General features: G+C 37.6%; 1 protein-coding gene across 5 annotated transcripts in view; it reads right to left on the bottom strand.

Moving 5' to 3' along the window:
* LOC115232652 (SAM and SH3 domain-containing protein 1) overlaps window positions 1-25,127 on the bottom strand; it is a 382,483-nt gene continuing 357,356 nt past the window's right edge. For all 5 annotated transcript variants that reach the window (XM_029802657.2, XM_029802662.2, XM_029802660.2 and 2 more), the window contains 9 exons: window positions 16,593-16,664; window positions 15,468-15,602; window positions 14,827-14,887; window positions 13,147-13,292; window positions 10,995-11,210; window positions 8,830-8,980; window positions 5,807-6,987; window positions 5,488-5,619; window positions 1-3,045 (listed from right to left, as the gene is read on the bottom strand). In XM_029802657.2, coding sequence (XP_029658517.1) covers window positions 2,755-3,045; window positions 5,488-5,619; window positions 5,807-6,987; window positions 8,830-8,980; window positions 10,995-11,210; window positions 13,147-13,292; window positions 14,827-14,887; window positions 15,468-15,602; window positions 16,593-16,664 — 2,385 coding nt within the window. In that variant the 3' untranslated portion in view covers window positions 1-2,754. The remainder of the gene's footprint in view (window positions 3,046-5,487; window positions 5,620-5,806; window positions 6,988-8,829; window positions 8,981-10,994; window positions 11,211-13,146; window positions 13,293-14,826; window positions 14,888-15,467; window positions 15,603-16,592; window positions 16,665-25,127) is intronic.

Here is a 25,127-nt window from a genome sequence, read left to right as displayed (position 1 = left end):
AAACAAATAGGAGAAAAAGTACTTGACAGATGTCAGAGTTTTTTTTTTTCTAAAGCTGATGTTTAACTCAGCTGCTGCTCAGAGTTTCTTACCACATGCAATACTTCAGGTGATAAAGCAATCAATGTTTTTTTAGTTAATTCTTTTATTTATTTTTTTTTTTCATTTTCATTTTGGGCACCTGAAAGAGGCATATAGCTGAAACTTCTAAGTAGCAACAGAGTAAACCATTTGCTTTGAACAGATATATATATATGCACACACATACATACATACATATATGTGTGTATAAATACACATTTTTAGATGCACATGGGGAATGACAGGGTGAAATAAATGTATTTTGTGTGTGTACACAAACACACACACATTTATGTATGCAGGCACACTTATACAAACACACACACTAGTGTATATAGGTGGTAGTGTGGAACTATGAAGTTTGTTTTGTTTCTGTTTTTTTCTTTGTTTTTTTTTTATTTCTGTCTGAGTGTAGAATGGTACCAGAAACATACGAAAGACAGTTGTGGCAGCCCCTTTTGTCAGTCAACTGTTGCCCATATACTGTTTGTCTCTTGACTGAAATGAATCTCATCAGAAAACCATCCCTCCAAAAACTGTTCTAAACATGGAATATATATAGAGATTTGTCTTTTACAGATTTAATATTTTAGCGAAAAAAAAAAAAAAAAAAAAAAAACTCTACTTTCACAAATTTGAAACTTCATCTGAAACTTGGTATTTCAGATGAACTTTTGAATTAGTGAAAATGGAGTTTTTTTGCTAAAATATTATATCTGTAAGATATCATCATTTGCTCTATAGTAGTTTATCTCATAGAAAATTTTCTGGCTCTTTGGATTTTTTGTCTCTTTTGACCATTGATTCAAGAATTTATATATATATATAAATGTGTGTATGTAATGTTTAACACCTATTTATTGTTCCATGTATCTATATCTATCTATCTGTAACATCATGCCACACTGCTGAACTATATTCATGCAATTTCTCTCGGGTTAAGACACTCAAATCTTTAACCTAAGTAACTTGCCTCAACTATAACATTAATTATAAAATAATTGTATTAAAGATGTGTGATGAGTAGTGGATTAACACCTCTTACTGTGTTGCATTATCCAGTCAGTGGAGAGACACATAACTAGAGGAAGATTGTGTAGTGAATGGTCAGTTTGAAAAGTTACGTTTTGGGGAGAGGGTTGTATGGACAATAGTTGTTATTGTTGTTTAGCACCAGCTCTGCCCAAATCCATCAATGATCCGATACATTCCAAAAGTGATCATCCAGTCATTTTATATATCAGGTATTAGATTACCTAAATAAGTCCATTATTTAAGAGGGTAGGGTGTGGTTGAAGGAGATTTAGCTGCTTTTCTAGCAGGTTGAGTAATTTCATTGTGGCTCCTTCATAGGGTCCAGAAAGTCGGGATTTAGAGGAAAAGGCTCTCGTCTTTTGCAGGGAGTTGCTGTAAAGTAAATGTTTGGGTATACTCTTGGAAGTATCGCAGAAATGGTCCAGCAGTAACACTGTTAAATGGCACAATGAACAACAACAGAGGACGAAACCTAATTAGTGACCCCCTTTGTTTTATTATTTAGGGTTCTAATTATAGAGAATAGAACAGCTTGTCAGTATATACTACAGCCGCATGGTAGTTACTTGTCTATAATTGCAGATCATTATCTCACCACAGAATAGATGCTTTGGTGAAGAATGGAGTTTCAAGTAGAGACAAGATCTTTATCTCTCTACACACTGGAATACTGGAGTTATCACCACTATTACAATGGGATATATATATATATATAATATATATATATATATATATATATACAGACACTCATGCACACACATAAATATACATATATATATATATATTAATGGATCTTGATCAGAATTTCTGACAATGAGTAACGGGTTTTCAGTTGTTCAATCAACTGAATTAGCATGTAAGTGGCTGAATATCCCATGGTTATATTTATCTCAAAAGTAATTCTCCAGCATAATCAGTGTGACAAGGTTGGATCATTGACTTACCGATACAGACCATCCCAAGTTCACTCACAAGGCACAGATCAATCCGAGATGCTTGCCCAAGATACCACGCAGTGGGATCAAACCCTGGACCTTGTAATTGGGAAGCAATATACATATACCCCTACACACATATGTATGTATCTTTCACTCTGTGTGTGCATGTGTGTGTGTATGTGTGTGTGTGTATAAGTATGTATATATATGTATTTTTCATCTTAGTCACTTAGACCTCTCCAGACCCTTGATCCTTTGATGTCTGTTGTCAACAGAACCACAACTACCCTCTTCAGTCAAATTCTCTGTTTGCTGCTTTTGAGAGAGGTAGCACTGCATCTTCACAGACCTGCAAGATCCACCTGGCATATATATAGGCACATATACACTCATGTACACATACATATATATATTTGTGTGTGTGTGTGTGTGTGTGTAGGATGTTGGCACCATGTTGCTTTTAACAGAATGGGTGACAGAGGAATAGATTGCATGTTATACATGAGTGTCACATTGTGAAAGATAAAACCTGTGCCTAGAAGAGAGAGTATATGATTGTGTGAGCACATGTGTGTGCATGTGTATATATGTGTGTGTGTGTGAGTGTGTGCATGCACATGCATGTACATATGCATGTATAAGTGTATATATCTTTTGTGTATGCCTTAAGATACATCTTAAATCTATTTATCCTGTGGTTCTATACTTGGTCTTTCACGGAAGCAATCTTAGTTTTTCTCGTTGGGGACGCCAAGCGTGATCGAACCCACTCCAATGCATGCATCAGTCGTTTGATATGCCGAGTGTCATGTACTACCCGCTGGACATCATTATCTGTCATGGACAACAAGCGTTCCATTGAAGAGAATCCCATCTTGATGAGATGCTCACCATACATTGGCAGGCCAATGGAGATCAAAAAATCTCTCAATGATGATATTTTCAGGTCACATGATGATAGGCAGGCTTTGGCCAATGATTCACTGGTCATCTGTAATAGAAAATATAAATATATAAGTGGTTTTGATGGTGGTAGTGGTGGAAAAAAAGATAATGTTAATCAACACAACCTCAGAACAAACTTTAATCCTTTATCATTTAAATTAGCCAAAATATCCTACCTGTTTTATTTTCAAACTGTCCAGATCCAGCCTCTCACATCTACCATACAATGCCATTCTAATAGTGAACAACTGAAACCTCAAAGCTAATGAGATAATACCTGATTAATTCAAAACAATATGAATAAATAAGCATTATATTTGACAGAGTAACCTGTATGCTAAAGAGTTGATATAACCATTATAATTTTAATGTAACCTCTGTAATACTGATACTCTCTCATGCATTGTAACATTGATGAAATTACTGCTTCACGCTATCTGATGTCAGTCTGCCCTCATGATTATCCTAACACATCTTCCTATCTGTCATAACACTATCTGTAATGAGCCCATCTTCACAGCTCAACCCTAACATATCAATGACATCTCACCCATCTTTTGTATCATCACAGACTCTGTGGTCACTCTCTCTTCACAACGAACCTTGACATATCTCCTTTATTTCTTGTGTCCTTACACCACCCATGGTGAGTCTGTTCTAACACCTAGCCTAAATATATCTTTCCATCTCTAATATCATCATATTATCTGAAGTCTGTGTCCCCTCGACCCAAATAACTGAAGCCATCTACCCTATTGATGTCTTAACGCTGTAATACTGCATCCATCCTGATAAAATTTCTACTAGAGTCATTAGCATCCACATACATTATTTCAGTTGAGGTTTGACTGATAATAAATACAGTCTGTGGAATGTCTTGACAATAAACCCACAAAATATACATTCTTGATTTTCATACAATGCCATATTCTAACTCAATTCAGTTTACTAGTATGTGTTCTATAGCTTAAAAACAATTTTCTTCCTTTGATCAACTCTATAAACAATAGGCTAAGAATTAGTCATAACCATATATGTAAGAAGAAATATATATATATATATATATATATATATATATATAAACAAACAATATATACTAACTTTTACAGACAATATAGACTCTTATAAATAATATAGACTAACCAGGGCTATCATTTATGCAGATTTTGTTGCACTGCTTAACAATTCTGCATCTGAACATATTTCAAAGCAGCTGAACCTCAAATATTTTCCAAAGTAAAATCAGCAAAAGCTTTTTTAAGAAAATCGTGACTGGCATAAAGTTATGACCACTAGTTGTATGCATTAATATTTTATACATCAAGATTGATGGATAAACAATGAGTGAGAGATAAAATGCCTTGCAGTATTTAGTTATGGCTCAATAGTCGATTTTAATTCAATTCTGACATTGGTCAGTTTTACCTTTAATTCCACCAGGGTTGATGGAATAAAGTACCAATCAAGTATTTGATTGAATATGTTTGTAATGTTTTCCTTCTCGAGCCATGCCTAGCTCATAAGGGCCGGTTTCCCGGTTTCTTGGCGTATGGGTTCCCCACCTGAACGGGACGCCGATCCATCGCAGGTGAGCTGCAAGATGCAGGATGAAAGAGTGAGAGAAAGTTGTGGCGAAAGAGTCAGCAGAAGTTCGCCATTACCTTCTGCTGGAGCCATGTGGAGCTTAGGTGTTTTCACTCATAAACACACACATCGCCCGGTCTGAGATTCGAACCCGCGATCCTTCGACCGCGAGTCCGCTCTCTAACCACTAGGCCATGTGCCTCCACTGATTGAATATACCCTATCCTATATTTGAGGTTATGTGCCCATGAGAGAAATCAATATTTAGCATATCATAAGCCATAATTTTAATCCTTAAGACATCTTAGATCATAAGTCTTATTTGTTTTTTGTGTCAGTCATTGGACTGTGGCTGTGCTGGGCAAGACATCATAAGTCTTCAATTAATCACGAAACAACAATCATCCAACCATCTGACACAACACCAAAATGTTCTTAAAACTTGACTTCATATAACCAGTTTCTCCTCCCAAGAATAATATTTCTTACATAGGTCACAGATTCAAACATTAATATTTGACAGAAAACCTCACTAATTTATGAGAAGGTTTAATTAATATGTTCATCTACTGTAATTAATCACACGTAATGCTTATTTATTCACATTATTTTGAATTAATCATGCATTACCTTACAACTTTGAGATTTCAATGCAGTGTTTCTATATTTTTAGAATGACATTGTAGGGTTGGTGTGAGAGGCCACATCTGGCCAGTTTGAATATAAAACAGGTAGAATATTTGGGCCAGATATAGCCAATTTGAATGCTAAAGGATTAACTGACAAGCAGTCTTTTAGTTAACCATTCTATATTCAAATTTCAACCAAGGTTACGTTATGCTCCCTCTGCTACCACCACCTAAATCCAAGTCATTAAAACAGAGAGAAATAGGTGAATACTCACTCCTTCCCTTCCATATGACAGGAGTTGAGAAATTCTCACTTGCTCCATGACAGCAGCAATTCCCCAAACATCATGTCGCAGTTCCTCAGCATAGCGTTGCACCAACAGCGGTGGGATGCCACAGTAACCATTCTGAAACAGAGGCAATAGTGACTATGTTAATATTTACCTGTAGAATTCTTATGCATATTTAGAGCCAAGTATATATATATATAACATGTTTACATACTTATATTCTCGCAAACACAACACAACACACACACAAACACAATGTTCTGCTTACTGAAGGTATTGATAAAAACAGAAAGTGTTGTATTACCTTGTCACTGTAAGGCTCTAAGGAAAGATCAATCTTCTCATCAGATAGCTTGGCCTTCACTAGTGGAATTAAAGATCGACTGGGGGGTTTTGGTGGCCGTGGAATAGTACGATTTGGGGAATCTTTGCTGCCATAATAACTTCCTTCAATAGTTCTTCCCAAAGTTCCAGGGAAATATATTTGATTGGGGATGTTATCTCCTTCGAGAAACATTGGTGGTTTACTTCCATAAATCAGCTTTTGTGTTCTCAGATGGTTCTCATTAACACTGTTACCTTTTTTACGGAAAGGGTCCATTTGTGTGCTCACATCCCTTTTGACCATTGGGGATGAAGACAAAGAATCTGAAAGTATGATGTGATAGGATGGAGATACCACTCTATCCATCATCACCAAACTTCCATTTGTCTTAGCAGAACATAGTTTGCTGGCTGATTTTCTCAGTGAAACAGGCTTTGAGTTCCTGTGGGGCGAAATGTCAGAGAGGTCACTCTGCGTTCCATCGGATCCCTCCGATCCACAACTGCGTATCGGCGTCTTGCTGTCAACAATAGCCACATTGATCGGGCCATGCTGCTCGTGCTTCTTACTAAGATGATGTAACATTGGGCTGACATGGCTGCATTCTGCTGTCATGTTACAGAAAGAACTGGAATGTGAGATATATCCATTGGCAATACTTTCCTGTGCAGACTGCTGGGCACTTGAACAGCGCTGGACTCTAGTGAGAGGTGTGGCTTTCTTTGGAGAAGCCCGAATCTCTTTCTGAGCAAATCCATCTGTAATTTCACATACCTCTCGGTCCTCGGCAGATAATTCGAGATCACTGATTTCATAGTTGGTACTGGGTTCTGTCTGTCCAGCCGTTTGACAAGCAATGCTTTTCTGTGGCTGGCTTTCATCTTTGTTTGTTACATCTGTCTCCGATATACTGTTGTCAGTAGCAGACTGACCCAACATTTTCTTCTTATGAATATCTTCATCAGAAGGACGAGCAGATTGCTGACCTTTGTGGAGTGAATTGTCACTACTAGCATAGAAGCCTGAGTCCCTACTCATGGGCTGAATGGGCATTGGAGGGGGTGGTTCAGTGTTAAATAAGGTTGGGGGTGACAGACTAGAGGGGGTGTCAGCTGGAGTGTTGCCATCACATTTAGCTGGGACATCAAGAATATCAGGGGCTGAAATGAGAGAAAAATAAAAACAATGTCAGAATACCAAGAAGAATAAATGTGTTAGGAACAATTTCAGAAAATAAAAATAGTGGTGATGGTGATGGTGGTGGTAGTGGTGTCATGGTGGCAGCTGCAATATGGTGGTGGTTGTAGTAGAGTTCAATGTAATTGGGAGGCAGTGGACATAGGGGCAGTTGTGGTAGATACTGTAGTGGCTGCAGTGATGTAAAGTAGTGATGATGTCTGAGTGGTAACAGAGACTATATCAAGATAGGGTTGTGATAATAATGTTGGGTGGTGGTGGTGGTGGTGATGTTATGTTGATGCTGTAGTAGTAGTAGTAGTAGTAAATTTGTGGAAGGGGTCTGTATAAGATTTTCTAGTTAATATCTATCTGCAATAAATTGCTTAGACTTAAAGAGTACACAAAATATTTTAACAAATTTTTTTATAATAATAATTTTTTTTATAACATTTAGTTATGAAAATATAAGGCAATTTTTTAAAAACACTGAATGGCTGTGGGGCCCCATTTGAGTAAAATAGGAATCAAAAGGATCCACAGGCAAAAAATGGATGAGAAACACTGTATTTAATAGGAAACACCTATAACTCAATCATCGTATAATCAACATTGGAGACATGATAAAATGGGAAATCTTCCTACATACGAAATGAAACCAGGACTATTATCTCTGAACTAGAAAGTGTACCTAGTGTAGATAGAGTGCTTAGGTGACCAAGTGTTCCCAGAGAAACTACTGTACTTAATTCACTGCTATATCCTGTCTCTTTAATAATGTTCTATTCAATATAAAGACAATGATTTATCGCTAGTGCTTAAATAATCAGTCAAGATTTTAACCCAGTCTAAGGAGGTAGGAACGTGGATAACTTAACCGAAAAGAATATGACAACCTCTATGTAGTCACTGAACATAATAGAAATAATAGTCAAATTGCCTTCAAATTATACCCTGCTATCTTTAAAAAGAGAAAGAAAAAAAGCATATTATAATTTATTCCTAGCGCATGATGCTGAATAAAATATGGGATGGTCATAGATGGAATACCTTTGCTTATATGTCTGTTCAATCAGAGCTGATCCAGGTTTGAGCATAACCACTACAAATTTTCCATCAAAATTAATATTTCAGGAAAAGAAGAGAAAATCAGGAGTGCATTCACAGAGTTACTTCCCTTGTGTATTTTTTTAATCCTAAACTTCTCCCTCCCCCCTCTCTGTTTTAAACAGATACTATCGTTTAGCTCCAGATCAGCTCCAATCAAGCAAAACTTTTTCTTTTTACCAGACATGTCTATCTAGAATTACATAAGCCAGTGAGTCATTCCCCTTTAAGATAGTGTAGTGCAATATGAAGGAGATTTGGTTGTTGTTTCTAACTGATCAAGTGACCTCATAGAGATCCAATGTTAGCAAGAATTTTCAAGCAACAACAGTTTCTAAGTAGATAGTCTACCAATCTGTTTTTATGACAATAACACTTATTATCAACAGCTCAGTTCACCTGGCTGTAAATAGTCCATTCTCCTGTGTCTATAGCAACAACAATACTTCATTCTCAACAGCCCAATGGGTTCTAGATCTTTGACAGATGTGGAATAAACAATGAAAAGCCACACTAATGTATTTCTCTTGAAGATACATATGTACAAGTTTCACTGAGTGTATAACTTATTGAATGGTAAGGATTACTAGACAGTAACAACAATACTTGGAAATTAGTCAAATTGTTTATTGACTGATACCTAAGCATAAACTGCCACATTCGTAAGCAAAGTGCTAAAAACGCATGAGTTAAAAATTAAGTAAGAAAAGAGTACTCACAATTACAATCGACAAGGAGCTCCGCTGCAGTCAAAAGTTTGGCACGTTGTTCTGTATCACGAATATTCAACTCGCTGAGGTCATCTTCATCAATATCAACAAACGTTTCCAGTTTGTCGTATCCATTCAACAAGAAAATACTCGTTAAATGCTGCAAGCCAGCATGGTGATTTGTTGTGGTGTGAAGGAATAGAGGAAAGAAATAGAAAGGAATTCATGAGAAGTGAAGGCAGACATGTACAAATAGATTTATGAAGAATGTAACATGATTAAGAATTTGGGAATAATTTACTGACATATTGTGAAACATCTGGGACAGTTAAATTAACAGAACATCTTACATCTAGACAAGAGTTTGTCATTTCATTTAGAGCTTTTGCTATTGCAATGTATGTGTGTCAAAGACATCTAATTATTAACAGTCCATTGTAGTAATTAGGTATTGCTGTTTAGTATACTGAACATGTGTGGCCTCATGGTTCAAGTGCTGGACACACACTCATGAGGTCATAGGTTCAATTTCTGGACCAAGAAATGCATTGTTTCTGTTGAGCAAAGCACTTCCATTTCAAATTGCTCCAGTCTGTTCAGCTGAAATGAGTACCAACCCAAAACTGGTGCAGCCCTCTCTCCCTCCAGTTGTCACATACTAGATGTTCTGCTCAGCTAAATATGGGAGGCTTGAGAGGATGTCTATATCTGTACACAACTACATAGCCACCCAAGACAATTAGAGAAAAAAATGGTGCATGTTACCAAGGCATACTCCCTTGCAAGTGATAGGTGTGCTGCCATTTACTTTTTTACTCTGTTTCTAATCTAGGTACTTATCTATCATCAGTTCCAGTCTACTTAGCTGTATATAGGTACAAGAGTGTTACACATTTCACTAGTGCAAAGAGTATCTGCTCTGTAGAGTCAACAACTGATACATTATTTGCAGCTAAAATACATTATTTGCAGCTGGAAAAAGTTATCACCCAGGATGAAAGTTTATGTTCAATATACTTAATACAGTACAGAAATATTTATCTGTGGACCCTAAACACATGAAAGGGATAATGACTAATATACATTGATAAAACTACAAATGTCTCAAACAAATAACTAACACAAGGAGTACTCATACTATTAACCCTTTAGCATTTAAACTGGCCATAGCTGGTTCAAATATTTTATCTGTTTTGTGTTCAAACCAGCCAGATCTGATCTCTTACACCTACCCTACAGTGACATTCTACAAATTCAGCAATCATATTATTGAACTCTCAAAGCTACAAGATAATGCATGATCAATTTAAGACAATGGGAATAAATAGGCATTACACTGGACAAAGTAATCTGAATGCCTAAGAGTTAAACATTAGAAACCAAAGTACTACATACTTTTAAATCAATGACTACAAGTGTTTAGCTCCAAACGATTATGTAACAAAAGTAGGCAGTACTGAGTATCCTGTAAATACTGCATATAAAAAATGGTATCAAATTTTGACACAAGGCCTGCAATTTTAGGGGCAGGACTAAGTTGATTACATCGACCACAGTGCTCAACTGCGGCTAATGTACTTATTTTATTGACTTTGAGAGGACGAAAGGCAAAGTCAACTTTGGCAGAACATGAAGCTGGAAGAAATGCTACTAAGAATTTTGTCTGACATACTAACGTTTCTTATTTCTTTATTGCCCACAAGGGGCTAAACATAGAGGGGACAAACAAGGACAGACAAAGGGATTAAGTCGATTACATCGACCCCAGTGCGTAACTGGTGCTTAATTTATCGACCCCGAAAGGATGAAAGGCAAAGCCGACCTCGGCGGAATTTGAACTCAGAACATAATGGCAGACAAAATTCTGCAAAGCATTTCACCTGGTGTGCTAACGTTTCTACCAGCTCGCCACCTTTTATCTGACAAGCTTGCGGCTTGTACTACATATATAAAATAAAGAGATGCTACGTACTTCTATGTTACATACTTAATATAATAAGAGTAAATAATATCTTTAATGGTTTTTTAAAAAAACTAACAATTATTTACTGGTAGATTTCGGCATGTAAATATAACCATTAATGGTAGGAACTTCTATAAAAGTTCAATAAATATATTTTGTATATAAATAAAAGAGGCAGGCAACAGTACTTAATGTAGGGAGTATTACATACCTCTAAACCAATGCGCTGCATCAGTTCCTCAACATTACGTGGTTTCGACCGCTGTGAGTTCCTTCTTCGATGAATTCTCTCCTTGCGTTGGCCACGCGGAGTGTCATCACTAATCATTTCAACATGTGAAAACCGGAAGTTACCAACTTTTTGTCTCAACATACCTTTCCAGATTCCTGGCTGAATCATACTCATCACTTGGATAATGTCACCTTTCTGCAAATGGTGGTGGCAGGAGAGAAAAGGAAAAGAATTAATGGGAATTCTGTTGACAAGATGAAGATACTGTTATGATGTGTTTGTGTGTGTGTGTGTCTGTGTGTTGTTGGGCAGGAGGCAGACAGACAGGTTGAGAAACATACACAGACAAATGATATATATAAGTATATATATATATACACACAAGGGAGTGCTGAAAAGTTCCTGGGCTTTGGGTAAAAGAAAATACTGGAAGATCAGTTAATTATGATTTTATTCAACATATTCCCCTCTTAGATTCACACTCTTATTGCAGTGGTCCTTCAGTTTTCCTAAGCTCTGTAAAAGAACTTGGAAGATTGGGTTTCCAACCAGGCCTTTCACCATACCCTAAAGCCAAGAACTTTTCAGCACTCCCTTATATGTATATGCATATATATATATATCATCATTGTCGTTTAACATCCGCTTTCCATGCTGGCATGGGTTGGACGGTTTGACTGAGGGCTGGCAAGCCAGAAGGTTGCACCAGGCTCCAATCTGATCTGGCAAAGTTTCTACAGCTGGATGCCCTTCCTAACACCAACCACTCTGAGAGTGTAGTGAGTGCTTTTTATGTGCCACTGGCACAAGGGCCAGTCAGGTGTTACTGGTATCAACCATGCCTGAATGGTGTTTTTTATGTGCCATTGGCATGGGAGCTAGTCACATGGCACTGACAATAACTATACTCGAATGGTGCTTTTTATGTGCCACTGGCATGGGTGCTTATCAGGTGGTACTGTCATCGGTCACGACAATGACTTCACTTGATTCAATAGGTCTTCACAAGCACAGTTTATTACCCAGTGATTGAAGGGTACTCTTAAATGGGTTGGTTATGCTGCACTGGCATAGGCCACGGTTACAGTCTCACTTGGCTTGGCAGGTCTTCTCAAGCACAGCATATCTCCAAAGGTCTCAATATATGTGTGTGTGTGTGTGTGTGTGTGTGTCTGTCTGTCTGTGTCTGTAGGTGGGTGTATACTTATGTGTGTTTGTGCTTCATTAAAAACCCAACTTCGTTCAAGTTTTATCTTTCATATTACAGATTTTTCACATTTTCATGTTCTTGCTGTTGGTTAATTTGGAACAATAAAGTTTTTATATTTGTATTCAACATTTCCAGACCTTTACATTTTCATCTTCAGAAACCATACTAGATCTGACATCTGTGTTGTTTCTTATAAAAGTGGTCAAATTTTTGTAGGCTTTATCACCAAAGTCTTCACTTTCTTTTTCACCTTGAGCAGTCACATGTTAATTCTTTAGTGTGTTTGTTGCAAGCATGTTTATTTTGTCATTGCGTTGTGATGTGAGTACAGCTTCCATGTTGTATGTATGTTTGTATATGTGTATGTGCATGTATATATATATATATATATATATATAGGGAAAGTTTACGAAAAAAAACAAAAGACGAAGACAGGTGGTGTACAAAACAAACAGACATATTAGTATAGCGCTCAGGAATAGAAAAAATCTTTTATGTTTCGAGCCTATGCTCTTCTACAGAAAGGTACACAGAAAAAACAAGGAGAGAAAAAAAGGAGGGAAAAAAAGAGAGCAAAAAAGGAGAGAAAAAATGTGTGTAGTGGCTAACAATCTATCATGGCAATCATCATCATCACTTAACATCTGTCTTCCATGCTGGCATGGGTTGGACGGTTTGAAAGGTAGAAGACTACACCAGGTTGTTGTGTCTGTTTTGGTATCATTTTTTATAACAAAATATGTGTTGGTATGTGTGTAAAATTATGCATAAGAGTGTGCATGTATATTTGGAGCGAGTGAGAGCAGTTTTACACACACACATGTATTGCAATGACTGATTTTCTGATATTTCTACAATGCATCTATTAGAAAAGCACAAATCTGTAGCCACAGATAAAAATAAAAATATTTTGTCACTCACCCTTAATACTAAAGCATCTTTCTCCTGTGGCTCAGGGTCATAGTCAGTATGTACCCTAGCCTGCCCTAAAAATGGGCCAGAGTAGAGAGGCATGCCATCTACAGTAGAGGCTATGGAATTCTGGGAATTTGTCACTTGGTATTTGCCTGGATGATAGAAAAAATGGAATATCAGATGGTAGAGCAGATTATGTATAGACTAATGTGCACACATACACAGACATCCCTCCACACACACACACACACACAAATACATATATATATATATATATATATATTATTTCTACAATTGACACAAAGCCTGAAATTTGGGGGAAGTAGACAAGCCAATTACATCAACCCCAGTGTTCAACTGATACTTAGTTTATCGACCTCGGCAGAATTTGAACTCAGAATATAAAGATGGCAGAAATGCAACCAAGCAGTTTGTCAGGCATGATAATGGCTATGCCAGTTTGCCACCTTCAAATGCATGCATACATGCATGCATCCATCCTTCCTTCCTTTCTTCCACACACACACACACACACACCAGGCATGTGCCATCAGTAACTACTTAGGGTAGGCAGTTGGTGACCTTTATGTAGTAAAACACACAAAAAATAAGCGAAACATAGGTGTGCAACTGAGTTGAAGGCAGGTTTACTTCTGCCTTTACAGCGTGTAAAGAAAATGTTGTAGGAGTGTACGCAGCACATGTACTACAGCAGTACTATGCATAGTTTAAATACTGAGATTGAAAAGTAGGAGCGAATATTTTGCATTTTATCCATAGCAATCAGTAAACTTAATAATTTTATTGAATTGGGTGCCTATTTTGCCATAAAAGGAAAATGTTGCTATTGATCTATTTTATTCAAGGTAGGCACTGCCTACCTGTGCCTACTTAGGTGGCACATCCGTGATACATACATATATACATACACACACATGGTGGCTGCCCCCTCGTTATCGAGTATGGCCATTGCACGAAGCTTAATCAATGTTGTTATCGTGCAATGCCTGTGCAAGAAGATTTTTTTTAAAGTGAGGAAAGGCTGTGCACTGAGTCAGTCCCACTCACTAAACAACAGCAGCCATAATCCGAAAAGAAGAACAAGTCAACATCATCGGTAACCACTGAGCCGCAGGTTTTATGTTGGAGTCATCCCAGTTACCTGAGTTACCTTCTCCTAGAAGGATGCCCTAACAAAGGCTAGGAGTCCTTCACTCCCAATGGTTTAACCGCGCGATCGGGTATTCAGTCCGATTATTTCTATGTCCCCGCGCATGATACAGCCTTAAGACATTTATCGGATGGCCGTTGACTCTCAAGAGTTCCTCTGCCCTATGATGGGTTTTGTTTTTCATCTTGCAGGGTGTCCAATAAATACCTTCCTCACCAAGCAAGCTCGGTGGGGTTGCTGGTTTAGTCGCCGACAACCCGACCATGCACACACACACATACATACATACATATATATATATATATATATATATATATACACACACACACACACACATATACATGCAAAGACATATGAACCCACATCTGTAAACACACACACACTCACTAACACACAGGTTCACATACACACACTCACAGGATCACACAGTGATGAGACACTGTGAAAGGGACAAAACCCTTCCAGACATAAAAATGATGATAAATGGCTCTCTAGGAGAAACAAAACCAACTTACACCTATTAAATATTTCTGGGCTTCCTATTACACCATGGACATCGGATACATCTTGGTTCATCTGAAATAGAAAGTAGAATGCTTATACTGCTGTAATTGTGTTGCTGTTGTGTGATGGTGGTGTAGCATGAAAGCAAAATCATTTATATAATGTGTGTTTGTATGGGTAGATATAGAAACAATTACATTTCTTGAAGGGTCATTTTAGCTATTTAAGAATTCACTATTATATTAAATTAATATGTTGTTCTCAAATTTTAGCACACGGCCAGCAATTTCGGGGTTGGAGGAATAAATGACTGGTACTTTCTTGGGAGAATTTGAACTCACGACATGAAGACAGGCAAAATGACGCCTAGTGTGCTCATGATTCTGCCAGTTCACAGCCTTATATTCAATTAGTATATTACTTAATAGTTCAATCTGTTATGGAATATGAAAAAAAAACAAAAACTTTTGAGACATTCTGTGACCTGGTCAGTGACAATTTTACTGAATTATTTCCATAAGCAAGTCACAAAAGTGTGACAAAACTTGTATGCTTTTTGTACCATTCACCATACAAATCAATGTACATGTGTGTATGCATATGAGAGAGAGAAAGAGTGTGTGTGTATGTGCTTTTAGCAGGGTTCACTGACCTGCCGTGACCTGTAATTTGGCTCCTTAGAACGTAGCAGTTTCTTTTTCAGGTCATTCCTCAAATCTTTGCTTCTGTCATTAACACTCAATGACCGTTGTGTGATCATTCCTCGTGGACAACTCTGACTTAGTCTCTGTAATGACATAACAACAACACAAATATACAGTTTTGTAGCAATGCATAAATTAACTCACCCGACACCACACCTGCATACATGTATAAAATGATGTAACAGCAACACAACCAGAGAATATTAAAACGATGTATGGATTATCACTCCACACATAGACATGTATACCTACCTACACATACATATACAATTGGTGAAGGCAAGTGGCTTAGTGGTTAGACTGTTGCATTCATGATCTTTAGATCATGGGTTCAATTTCCTGACTGGGCAGTGTATTGTGTTCTTGAGCAAAACTCTTTATTTCACATTGCTCCAGACCCCTTTCAATCAGAGGAAGATGTTGGCTTGCTCATTAGTCTAGTTAGTGGGATGCCATCATTTGTAGGCTAAAACAATGCAAAAGTACATTATGACCAGTGATGTGTAACATCTGATAGCCTGGTTGGCCATGTGGTCCCATGACATATATAATTATGTATACATTACATGTACAACTATGTAACAACAACACAACTTTGGAATATTAAAACTGCCCTTCAGATTCTAGCTCCCTTCCTATCTTTCTACTATAGTGTCTACTACTCCACTGAACTATTGGTCAATGTAACATTACTCATTGTTCTACAATTTTGTTGAGTCCTCCTTCTACCTCTACTACAGTGTCCACTGCTCCACTGAACTACCATTCTATATATCACTACACCCATTGCTACACTAACTTGTGGTGCCCTCCTTTTATATTATCTGCTACAAAGTTTATTGCATCATTGAACTATCAAGTGATGTACCACCCCAATATATATCTACCTAATGCCTCTTTTCTCTCTCTTAATTGCTTCTTTATCTCCCTCATCAAAGTCTATATTAGACATTATCCCAATCCTTTTAACCCAAGCTGCCTCGCCCTCTGTTGATATTTTAGCTTGACACATCAACCAGCAAGTAATTAGCATATTAAGTAATTAAAAAGAGAAAAAATCAACAACCACATACCATATTTGTTTCATCATGATCGTCGTAGTCAGATGACATACCATCATCACCTGTACTGTAGCTATTGCTTCTCTGAAAAATACAATAGATAGAAGGAACTGATAACTCAGAGCCAGGGAGAACAGTTTCTGTGGTATTATGATGGAATGGTAAAGTCAGAGACAGAGAGAATAGCTGTAGAATAGTAGTGGTCATGTAGAATAGTTACATCAAAGAGAAGGTGAAGTAGTTAAATGTATAAGATTGTCAAGACTGTGTATAGTCATTAGTTGGAGTGTTACTCTCTGCTTGCAGAGTTTTCATAATGAATTGTGTTCATTAAAACGGTTGATTAACACAGTTAGATTATTAACAAGGCCAACAATTCAGGATTGTGAAATAAATGACTGAAGTGACTGTAGTATATTACTGGTATATATTAGAAGCCTTATATTACTGCAGTATATTACATGCTTTATCAAATCTGAAAAGATGTGAGACACAGTAAACCTTTGCAGGATATAAACACATATGGGGATGAGAGTGAAAGATTAATCATGGTTATCAATCACAGACAAGTAGTAGTAGTAGTAGAAGAAGAAGAGCAACAACACAGTAAGTACAGGATTATTTCACATGGCTGGGAGGTGAGACAAGAAAAGAGCATGGCTTGATAGAAGACATATACATTTATTATTCAAAATTTTAAATTGGTTTGATCCGCAGGTAGAGGTTTGTGGCAATGGTTTTCATACGTTTTCACAGCCTTTCACAGGCTTCCTGCGAGTGGTGACATCAGTGCAATTAACATTATCATCACCATCATCATCATCATCATTATTTAATGTCTCCTTTCCATGCTGGCTTGGGTTGGATGGTTTGACAGGAACTGGCAAGTCAGAAGACTGTACCAAGCTCTGCTGTCTGCTTTGGTGTGGTTTCTATGGCTGGATGTCCTTCCTAATGTCAACCACTTAACAGGGTGTACTAGGTGCTTTTTTTGTGTCACCAGTACTAGCAAGGTCACCAAGTAATTTGCATGACAAGACCTCTCAACTGAGAGGAGGGAAAATATTGAAGGAGATGGCTTTGTACCAAGGAATGAGAAATTAAAGTATGAATAGAGAAACAAAGGTGTTTTGCAGTAGAGGAGATACAAGGATACCTCAGGCAGCGTTCTTTGGAGAAGGAATGGACATAGTAGTTAACATATGGTTAGGGGATAGGATGGACACTATATAGGTGACAACAGGAGAAGGGGGTAGAGATGAGGGGTTCAGAGTACCTGGGTATAGGTGACACAAGACCAGCAATCACCAATGAGTAGGAGCTATTGTAATGGAAAAGTATAAAAATCAGAGACAAAGTCTGGAGTGTGCATGTGAGTGACTTCCTGCCAACCAGCTGAGTAATCTCTCTTTAGAGGCAGCCTAAGATGGTTGTATGTGATGCAATAGTGCCTCAGATGTGAGAGCTATACTCCATTGTGGGTCTCACTTGAGTTCTGTACAATGTTAGGAGTTGCTGGAGGCTGAAGTATTGGCTCTGAAGAGAAAGATCAGTTTTAGTGATACAATCTCTAATATACTGAATGTATGTGTTTGCAGGAAAGATCCTCAGAAATGGTGAAGCCTAGCTTTTGTAGTGACCTTAAGGGTTTTAGCTGCATGCTGTTTGTGTTTTGTAGAGTGAGGCATTATAATAATATTATGTATTTTTGCAGGTGAAGTAGACAAGATTGGCTTATCTCCATGAGAGGATATTTTTTGAGATTTACGTTGATGGAGTTCATGTAGATTTAATATGAGATGTCAGAGAGAAATGAAGTGTGGTATCATCACAGTTGAAGTGAGTGCTGATGAAGATGACAATAAAATGAATATGATCTGTGTGGGATACAAAACCAAACTTTGGGTACACCAGAGTGTGAGTCACACAGAAATTCATCAGTACACTCCACATACACAACAAGCTAGTGGTCAGAACCAAGCAACCAGTTAATACTCACATCTTGACCAATCAACATCATCATCGTTTAACATCCATTTTCCATGCTAACATGGGTTAGACAGTTTGACTGGGGTCTGGGAAGCCAGGAGGCTGCACCAGGCTCCAGTCTGATCTGGCAGAGTTTCTACAGCTGGATGCCCTTCCTAATGCCAAACACTCCGAGAGTGTAGTGGGTGCTTTTTATGTGCTACCAGTACAGGGGCCAGAGGAGGCTGGCAACGGCCATGATCGGTTGGTGCTTTTTACATGCCACAGGCATGGATGCCAGTCAAGGCAGCGCTGGCATTGGCCACGTTCGGATGGTGCTTTTTATGTGCCACCGGCACGGGTATCACAACTACAATTTCCATTCGATTTTTATTTTGATGTTGATGTACTGTGTTAAACTATCAACCTCTTAATACTTGCATTTCAATTCAAACCTATATTAAAACTCTTAAAGTAGTTAGTATTTTTTATTTCTATCTGTTAGTGTTTCGCATCCATTTTCCCTGTCTTCCAGGTAGATTTGGTTTCCTTTAGAACATATATTTCCACAGCTAGAAAACATATTTCCACAGCTGGAAAGCTGCTCCTTCCCATCAATAGCTACACGACTATTAAGTAAAGAGCAGGATCTTTTTTTTTTCTGTCACACAAACTAGTGAACAAAACAATGTTAGTAGTAAGATTTCAACTTATGATCAAGAGGTCAGTAAAACAGGATCTTAAACCTATGGAAGAACGAATACTTGACTAACTACATTAGTAATTTCCTAATTGATTTAGAACTTTGGTGGGATTAGATCTCTGTCACACTGCACTGAATATTAAAGTATTTTTATGGCTTAGTCAGAAAGGGCAGAACTCACAGCAACACCTTTTTAGGGCTTCTAATATTGCAGATTTGGTAAGAATGCTTGAAACAGAGTAGACCCACAATGACACCCATGAGCTCAGTGGTGGAGCTAAACTGAGAGATATATTAAGCCTTCCCCTCAAGAACAGGAAAGGTCCTTGTAACAGACTTCTGCCCGATTCCACCCAACTAATTTCTCTCGCAAAGCCAAGGCTGCTATAGTCAAAGACATTAACCCAGAGTGCCATAGTGTGGGCTCAGCCTGGAACAGCAAGCATTTGTTTATCTGGTGAGTTCTATCTTGAACACAGCCATGCAAGTGTTCAACTTAGAACTGACAAGCTTAGTTTTCGGTCAACCCCTCAAAAGATAGACCAGTATGTAAGGTGTTACAAAGTCAACAATTGGTACTGATAATAAAAAGATATTGTACTGTGGTATTATTTTAAAATATCACATGGGCTCATGTGTGAGTATAAGGAGGGGTGGTGCAGGCTGTTCCTCTAACCCACCACCATTCCACTTGTTGACTGGTTCTGGGATTCCACAGAGAACATATAAATAACCAGATCAGATCAGATAGAACTACTGTGGATGTCTTTCTAATTGAAATGACTGTACTTGTGAAAATCGTTCAATAGGAATAGTTGGTCTGTTGGTTGGTCAGTTGGTTGGTCAATAAGAGTAGTTGATCTGTTGGCTGGGTGGTCAATTGGGGTAGCTAGTTTGTTGATCTGTAGGTCTATTGGTGAACAGTTTTGTGTTTTGATTGAAATGGTAAACACTGGAACAATAAGTGTATGCATTCACCGTTTCCTATGATGAACAATGAGAGAAATAGAGCTGGAGTGCATGTATAGGCGTGTGTGTATGCATCTGCATATATACATCTGTGACTGTATTTATGTTCATAAATGTTTGCATACGTGTGTTGTCTGTATGTATGTGTATCGTGTATGTGTGTGTGTGTGTGTATGCATGTGTAAATATATGTATGTATATATGTATGTATATATGTATGTATGTATATATGTATGTATGTATATGTTTTTTTGTTCAATGTGTATGAATCTACTTGTGTGTGCGTTTGTACATGTGTGTGTGTGTATGTGTGTGATTTGTACATCTGATAGAAAGAGGGGTAGGAGGACATTGCATTCAATAGATGAAAAGGAAGTTGCTAGAGAACCAATACTTGCACAGTTACCCATCCACCCTGGCTTATGGTGAAGTAGGAGGAGGTTTTTGTATGTGTGTGTTTGTTGAGGGATTGGTGACGGTGGAGGGGGGAGGGATTAGGTGGAGTGGGAGAGAGGAGAGTTGATGAGGAGAATAAACCAAGTGACCAGCAAGCAGTTAATTAATTATGAGTTAATGACAAAGCAAGAGAAACAGTGGCTGCGTTGTTTACAGGGGAGAAGGGTGCAATGGGGGGGGAGGAAGCATTGATCATTGAAATGCACACACACACATGTGCGCATATATATACATATAGTGATATACATAAGGTGGTGCGTGTTTAAAGATGGGAGAAAGTAATAGGAAAGGATGCATCAATCACTTATGTATACATAAATGAGAGCACATATATACACAAATGAACAAATGTGTAAAACATAACTAGGTAAATTAATGAATACATACATATACTGAGAGCAACATACATACATGCACGTGCACACACACACACACATATACACACATGTACACATATATAAACACACATATATGAGCAGCAGTAAGAAACTCCAAGAAGTGAGTCACATGGACTCAGCTTTGAATACGTGTTATTCCACTACCTATTATTATGAACTTATAATCATCACGTGTCTGTGTGTGTGTGCATGTATGAGAGAGACAGAGAGAGAGAGAGTGTGTGTGTGTGTGTGTGTGTGTGTATCATTATCATCATATTAGCATTCACTTTTCTGTGTTTGCCAGAACATATTTTCAGAGAAACAAACGATGCCTCATGTACGATGGTGATAATCGTTAACAACTATCACATGGTATCAAGACAAGAAGACTCAAACACAAACACAAATACTCACACACACACACGTGTGTGTATACAGATATGACAGGCTTCATTCAGTTTCTGTCTACCAAATCTACTTAGAAGGCTTTGGTCAATACAGGAATATAGTAGAAGACACTTGCCCAAAGTGACATGCAGTGAGACTGAACCAGAAATCTCATGGCTGGAAAGCAAACTTTGCTATGTATTTATTTATTTATATATATATATATTATATATATATATATATATATATCTGTTTATACATACATATATATAGGAATGGCTGTGTGGTAAGTAGCTTGCTTACCAACCACATGGTTCCGGGTTCAGTCCCACTGCATAGCACCTTGGGAAAGTGTCTTCTACTGTAGCCTCGGGCCAACCAAAGCCTTGTGAGTGATTGGATTTGGTAGATGGAAACTGAAAGAAGCTCGTCATATGTGTGTGTGTGTGTGTGTGTGTGTGTGTATCATTATCATCATATTAGCATTCACTTTTCTGTGTTTGCCAGAACATATTTTCAGAGAAACAAACGATGCCTCATGTACGATGGTGATAATCGTTAACAACTATCACATGGTATCAAGACAAGAAGACTCAAACACAAACACAAATACTCACACACACACACGTGTGTGTATACAGATATGACAGGCTTCATTCAGTTTCTGTCTACCAAATCTACTTAGAAGGCTTTGGTCAATACAGGAATATAGTAGAAGACACTTGCCCAAAGTGACATGCAGTGAGACTGAACCAGAAATCTCATGGCTGGAAAGCAAACTTTGCTATGTATTTATTTATTTATTTATATATATATATATATATATATATATATATATATCTGTTTATACATACATATATATAGGAATGGCTGTGTGGTAAGTAGCTTGCTTACCAACCACATGGTTCCGGGTTCAGTCCCACTGCATAGCACCTTGGGAAAGTGTCTTCTACTGTAGCCTCGGGCCAACCAAAGCCTTGTGAGTGATTGGATTTGGTAGATGGAAACTGAAAGAAGCTCGTCATATGTGTGTGTGTGTGTGTGTGTGTGTGAGTATTTGTGCGTCTGTGTTATCCTTCCCACCATTACTTGACAATGCTGGTGTGTTTATGTCTCTGTAACTTAGCAGTTTGGGAATGACTAGGTTTAGAAGGAATAGAATGTTACAAGTAGTTGGGTTTTGCTTTATATTTTTTACAATTCTATTCTATCCCTTCTAAACCTAGTCATTCCCAACATTTTTGATTATCTCCCTTATACCAGAAAAATCCTTGATTACCTTCCCCTGTCTGGAACTCTACATTTCACAACATAGTGAAGACATGCTCAATATAGGTAAAGAAATTTGAAAAGAAAATACGAAACCGGTTATTCCTCCCAAAACTATATTACTATACGCAAAATTTTATAACATTTTTCTAATATAACTATTTAAATATATTCTTTAAATGTGGTGCCCCAGCATGGCCACGGCCTTCGGGCTAAAACATTTTTAAGGATTTATATAACACAAGCCTTCTGTAGTTTTTTCACTCTTTTTTGTCTTTTATATATATATAAGGAGATACAAACACATACATACACAATGGGCTTCTTTCAGTTTCCATCAACCAAATCCACCTACAAAGCTTTGTTTGACCCTGAACTATAACAGAAGACATGTATTCAAAGTGCCAGGTAGTGGGACTGAATTTGAAATAGTGTGTGTGTGTGTGGGATGCAAATTTCTTAACTACATGAGCCATACCTGGCATTGCTTAAATGATTTTCTTCTTACTTCATCCAAAGTACATATGCACCAAAATATTTTATTGGTATTAAATTCATTTTTTTTTACAGTATTTATAATCAACATTGGCTTCTGTGCTGGTGGCATGTAAAAAGCACCCACTACACTTTCAGAGTGGTTGGCGTTAGGAAGGGCATCCAGCTGTAGAAACATTGCCAGATCAGATCAGAGCCTGGTGCAGCCGCTGGCTTTCCTGACCTCAATCAAACTGTCCAATCCATGCCAGCATGGAAAACGGACATTAAATGATGTTGATGATGATGATTGCTTCTTAATAAGTTTGATCATCAGGTGTCATCTTGCTTGTGTGTATGTGATTCCAAACTAGATTCAAATTTGGAATGTATATTTCTGAATTAAGTGTAGTCAAGTCCTGTACCTCTGGCTTATCTTTATCATTACTGTTATCATTTTTACAACTGCATTTAATTTTGGATGATACATTGTTGAAGTAGCATCCTATGACCGTATATCCTTGTTATTGCCAATTCTTACTTGCACCAAGTAAGAATACCTACTCCACTGGTCTTTTGCATGATGAACTGTGCAGTGTCTAGACACATTTTTATGGCAGGCATAGAACTTGGCGCTGCCTAATTGATTTTACACTTCAAACATGTATACAATGTGAAGACACATATGGGAAGACATACACATGACAAACACTCTCAAGCATGAGTGCACATGTACACACACACACACACGCAAAATGGAATTTTTACAATTTATATGCCTTTTTCACTCACATTGTAGTGATCAGCCTGGAGCTGTAGTAAAGGACACTTGGCCATGGTATGAGGAATGAGCCCAAAGCTATATGGTTGCATAAGGAATTTCTTAACCACACAGCTATGACGATAGTTAGTTTGGAAAATTATGATCTTAGGTACTTGAATTGTACAATATTTGGCACAATATTATAAATTCACATATCAGGAGATCAACACAAGAAGCATGTTGTTCCTTACTGACTACTGGTGTCCTGATAATCAAAGTGGAGAGAATTGAGAACTAATTCACTATAATTTAAAAATTGTTTTTTTATTTGCTGGGTATGAAAGAATGCTGATGACTTTTGCAGGACCACCAAAACTGGTATGGTTGATGTTTAGGAAGCCTGACATTATCAAGGCAGATAAGACCAACTCATCACATGCAATACTTGATAAGATGAGCTTCCATACTGAGACAGTCACCTTTCCAATACTTCGGCATCAGGTGTGAAAGATTGCCAGTTAATATCCAATATGCACCATAAACTCTTCTGTGGAATCCTGTGAAAAATTTGATGTGTCATCAATATAAATACATAAACTGGACATCAATACGATGTTCAGTTTGTAATGTAGAAGTCATTTCTACAATGATTACGAGCTGGCAGAATCATTAACATGCTGAAAGAAATGCATAGCAATATTTTGCCGTCGCTATGTTCTGAGTTCAAATTCCACTGAGGTCGACTTTGCCTTTCATCCTTTCGGGGTCAATAAATTAGGTACCAGTTGTGAACTGAGGGCGGTGTAATCGACTGCCCCCCTCCCCCACCCCAAATTTTAGGCCTTGTGCCTATAATAGAAAGGATTATGGCTATTGATATTCAATGAGCTACAAAGTGAAATAAGTTTTTTTGTTTGTTTTCTTACCTCAGATAACGAGTTTATCATGTGCAGGTTTCTATCACAACTGTTACATATCTCTTAGTTAAATGCAATGAAGAATCATGACATTTGCTATTATATACAGACATATGTCTCTTTAGGTCCTCAAAAGGTATTTGTGACATTGGTAGATTTATCTTATTTCAGTTTACATGAAGATTTATTACCTCTGCCTTAGGCAGAGGTATTGTTTTCAATCATGTTTGTTTGTTTGTCCGTGAACAAGATATCTCAAGA

This window comes from Octopus sinensis, linkage group LG2 (genome assembly GCF_006345805.1).
Source record: "Octopus sinensis linkage group LG2, ASM634580v1, whole genome shotgun sequence".
In the NCBI taxonomy this organism is placed as follows: Eukaryota; Metazoa; Mollusca; class Cephalopoda; order Octopoda; family Octopodidae; genus Octopus; species Octopus sinensis.
Note: the sequence above shows the minus strand (reverse complement) of the source record. Positions and strands in the feature narration are given on the sequence as shown.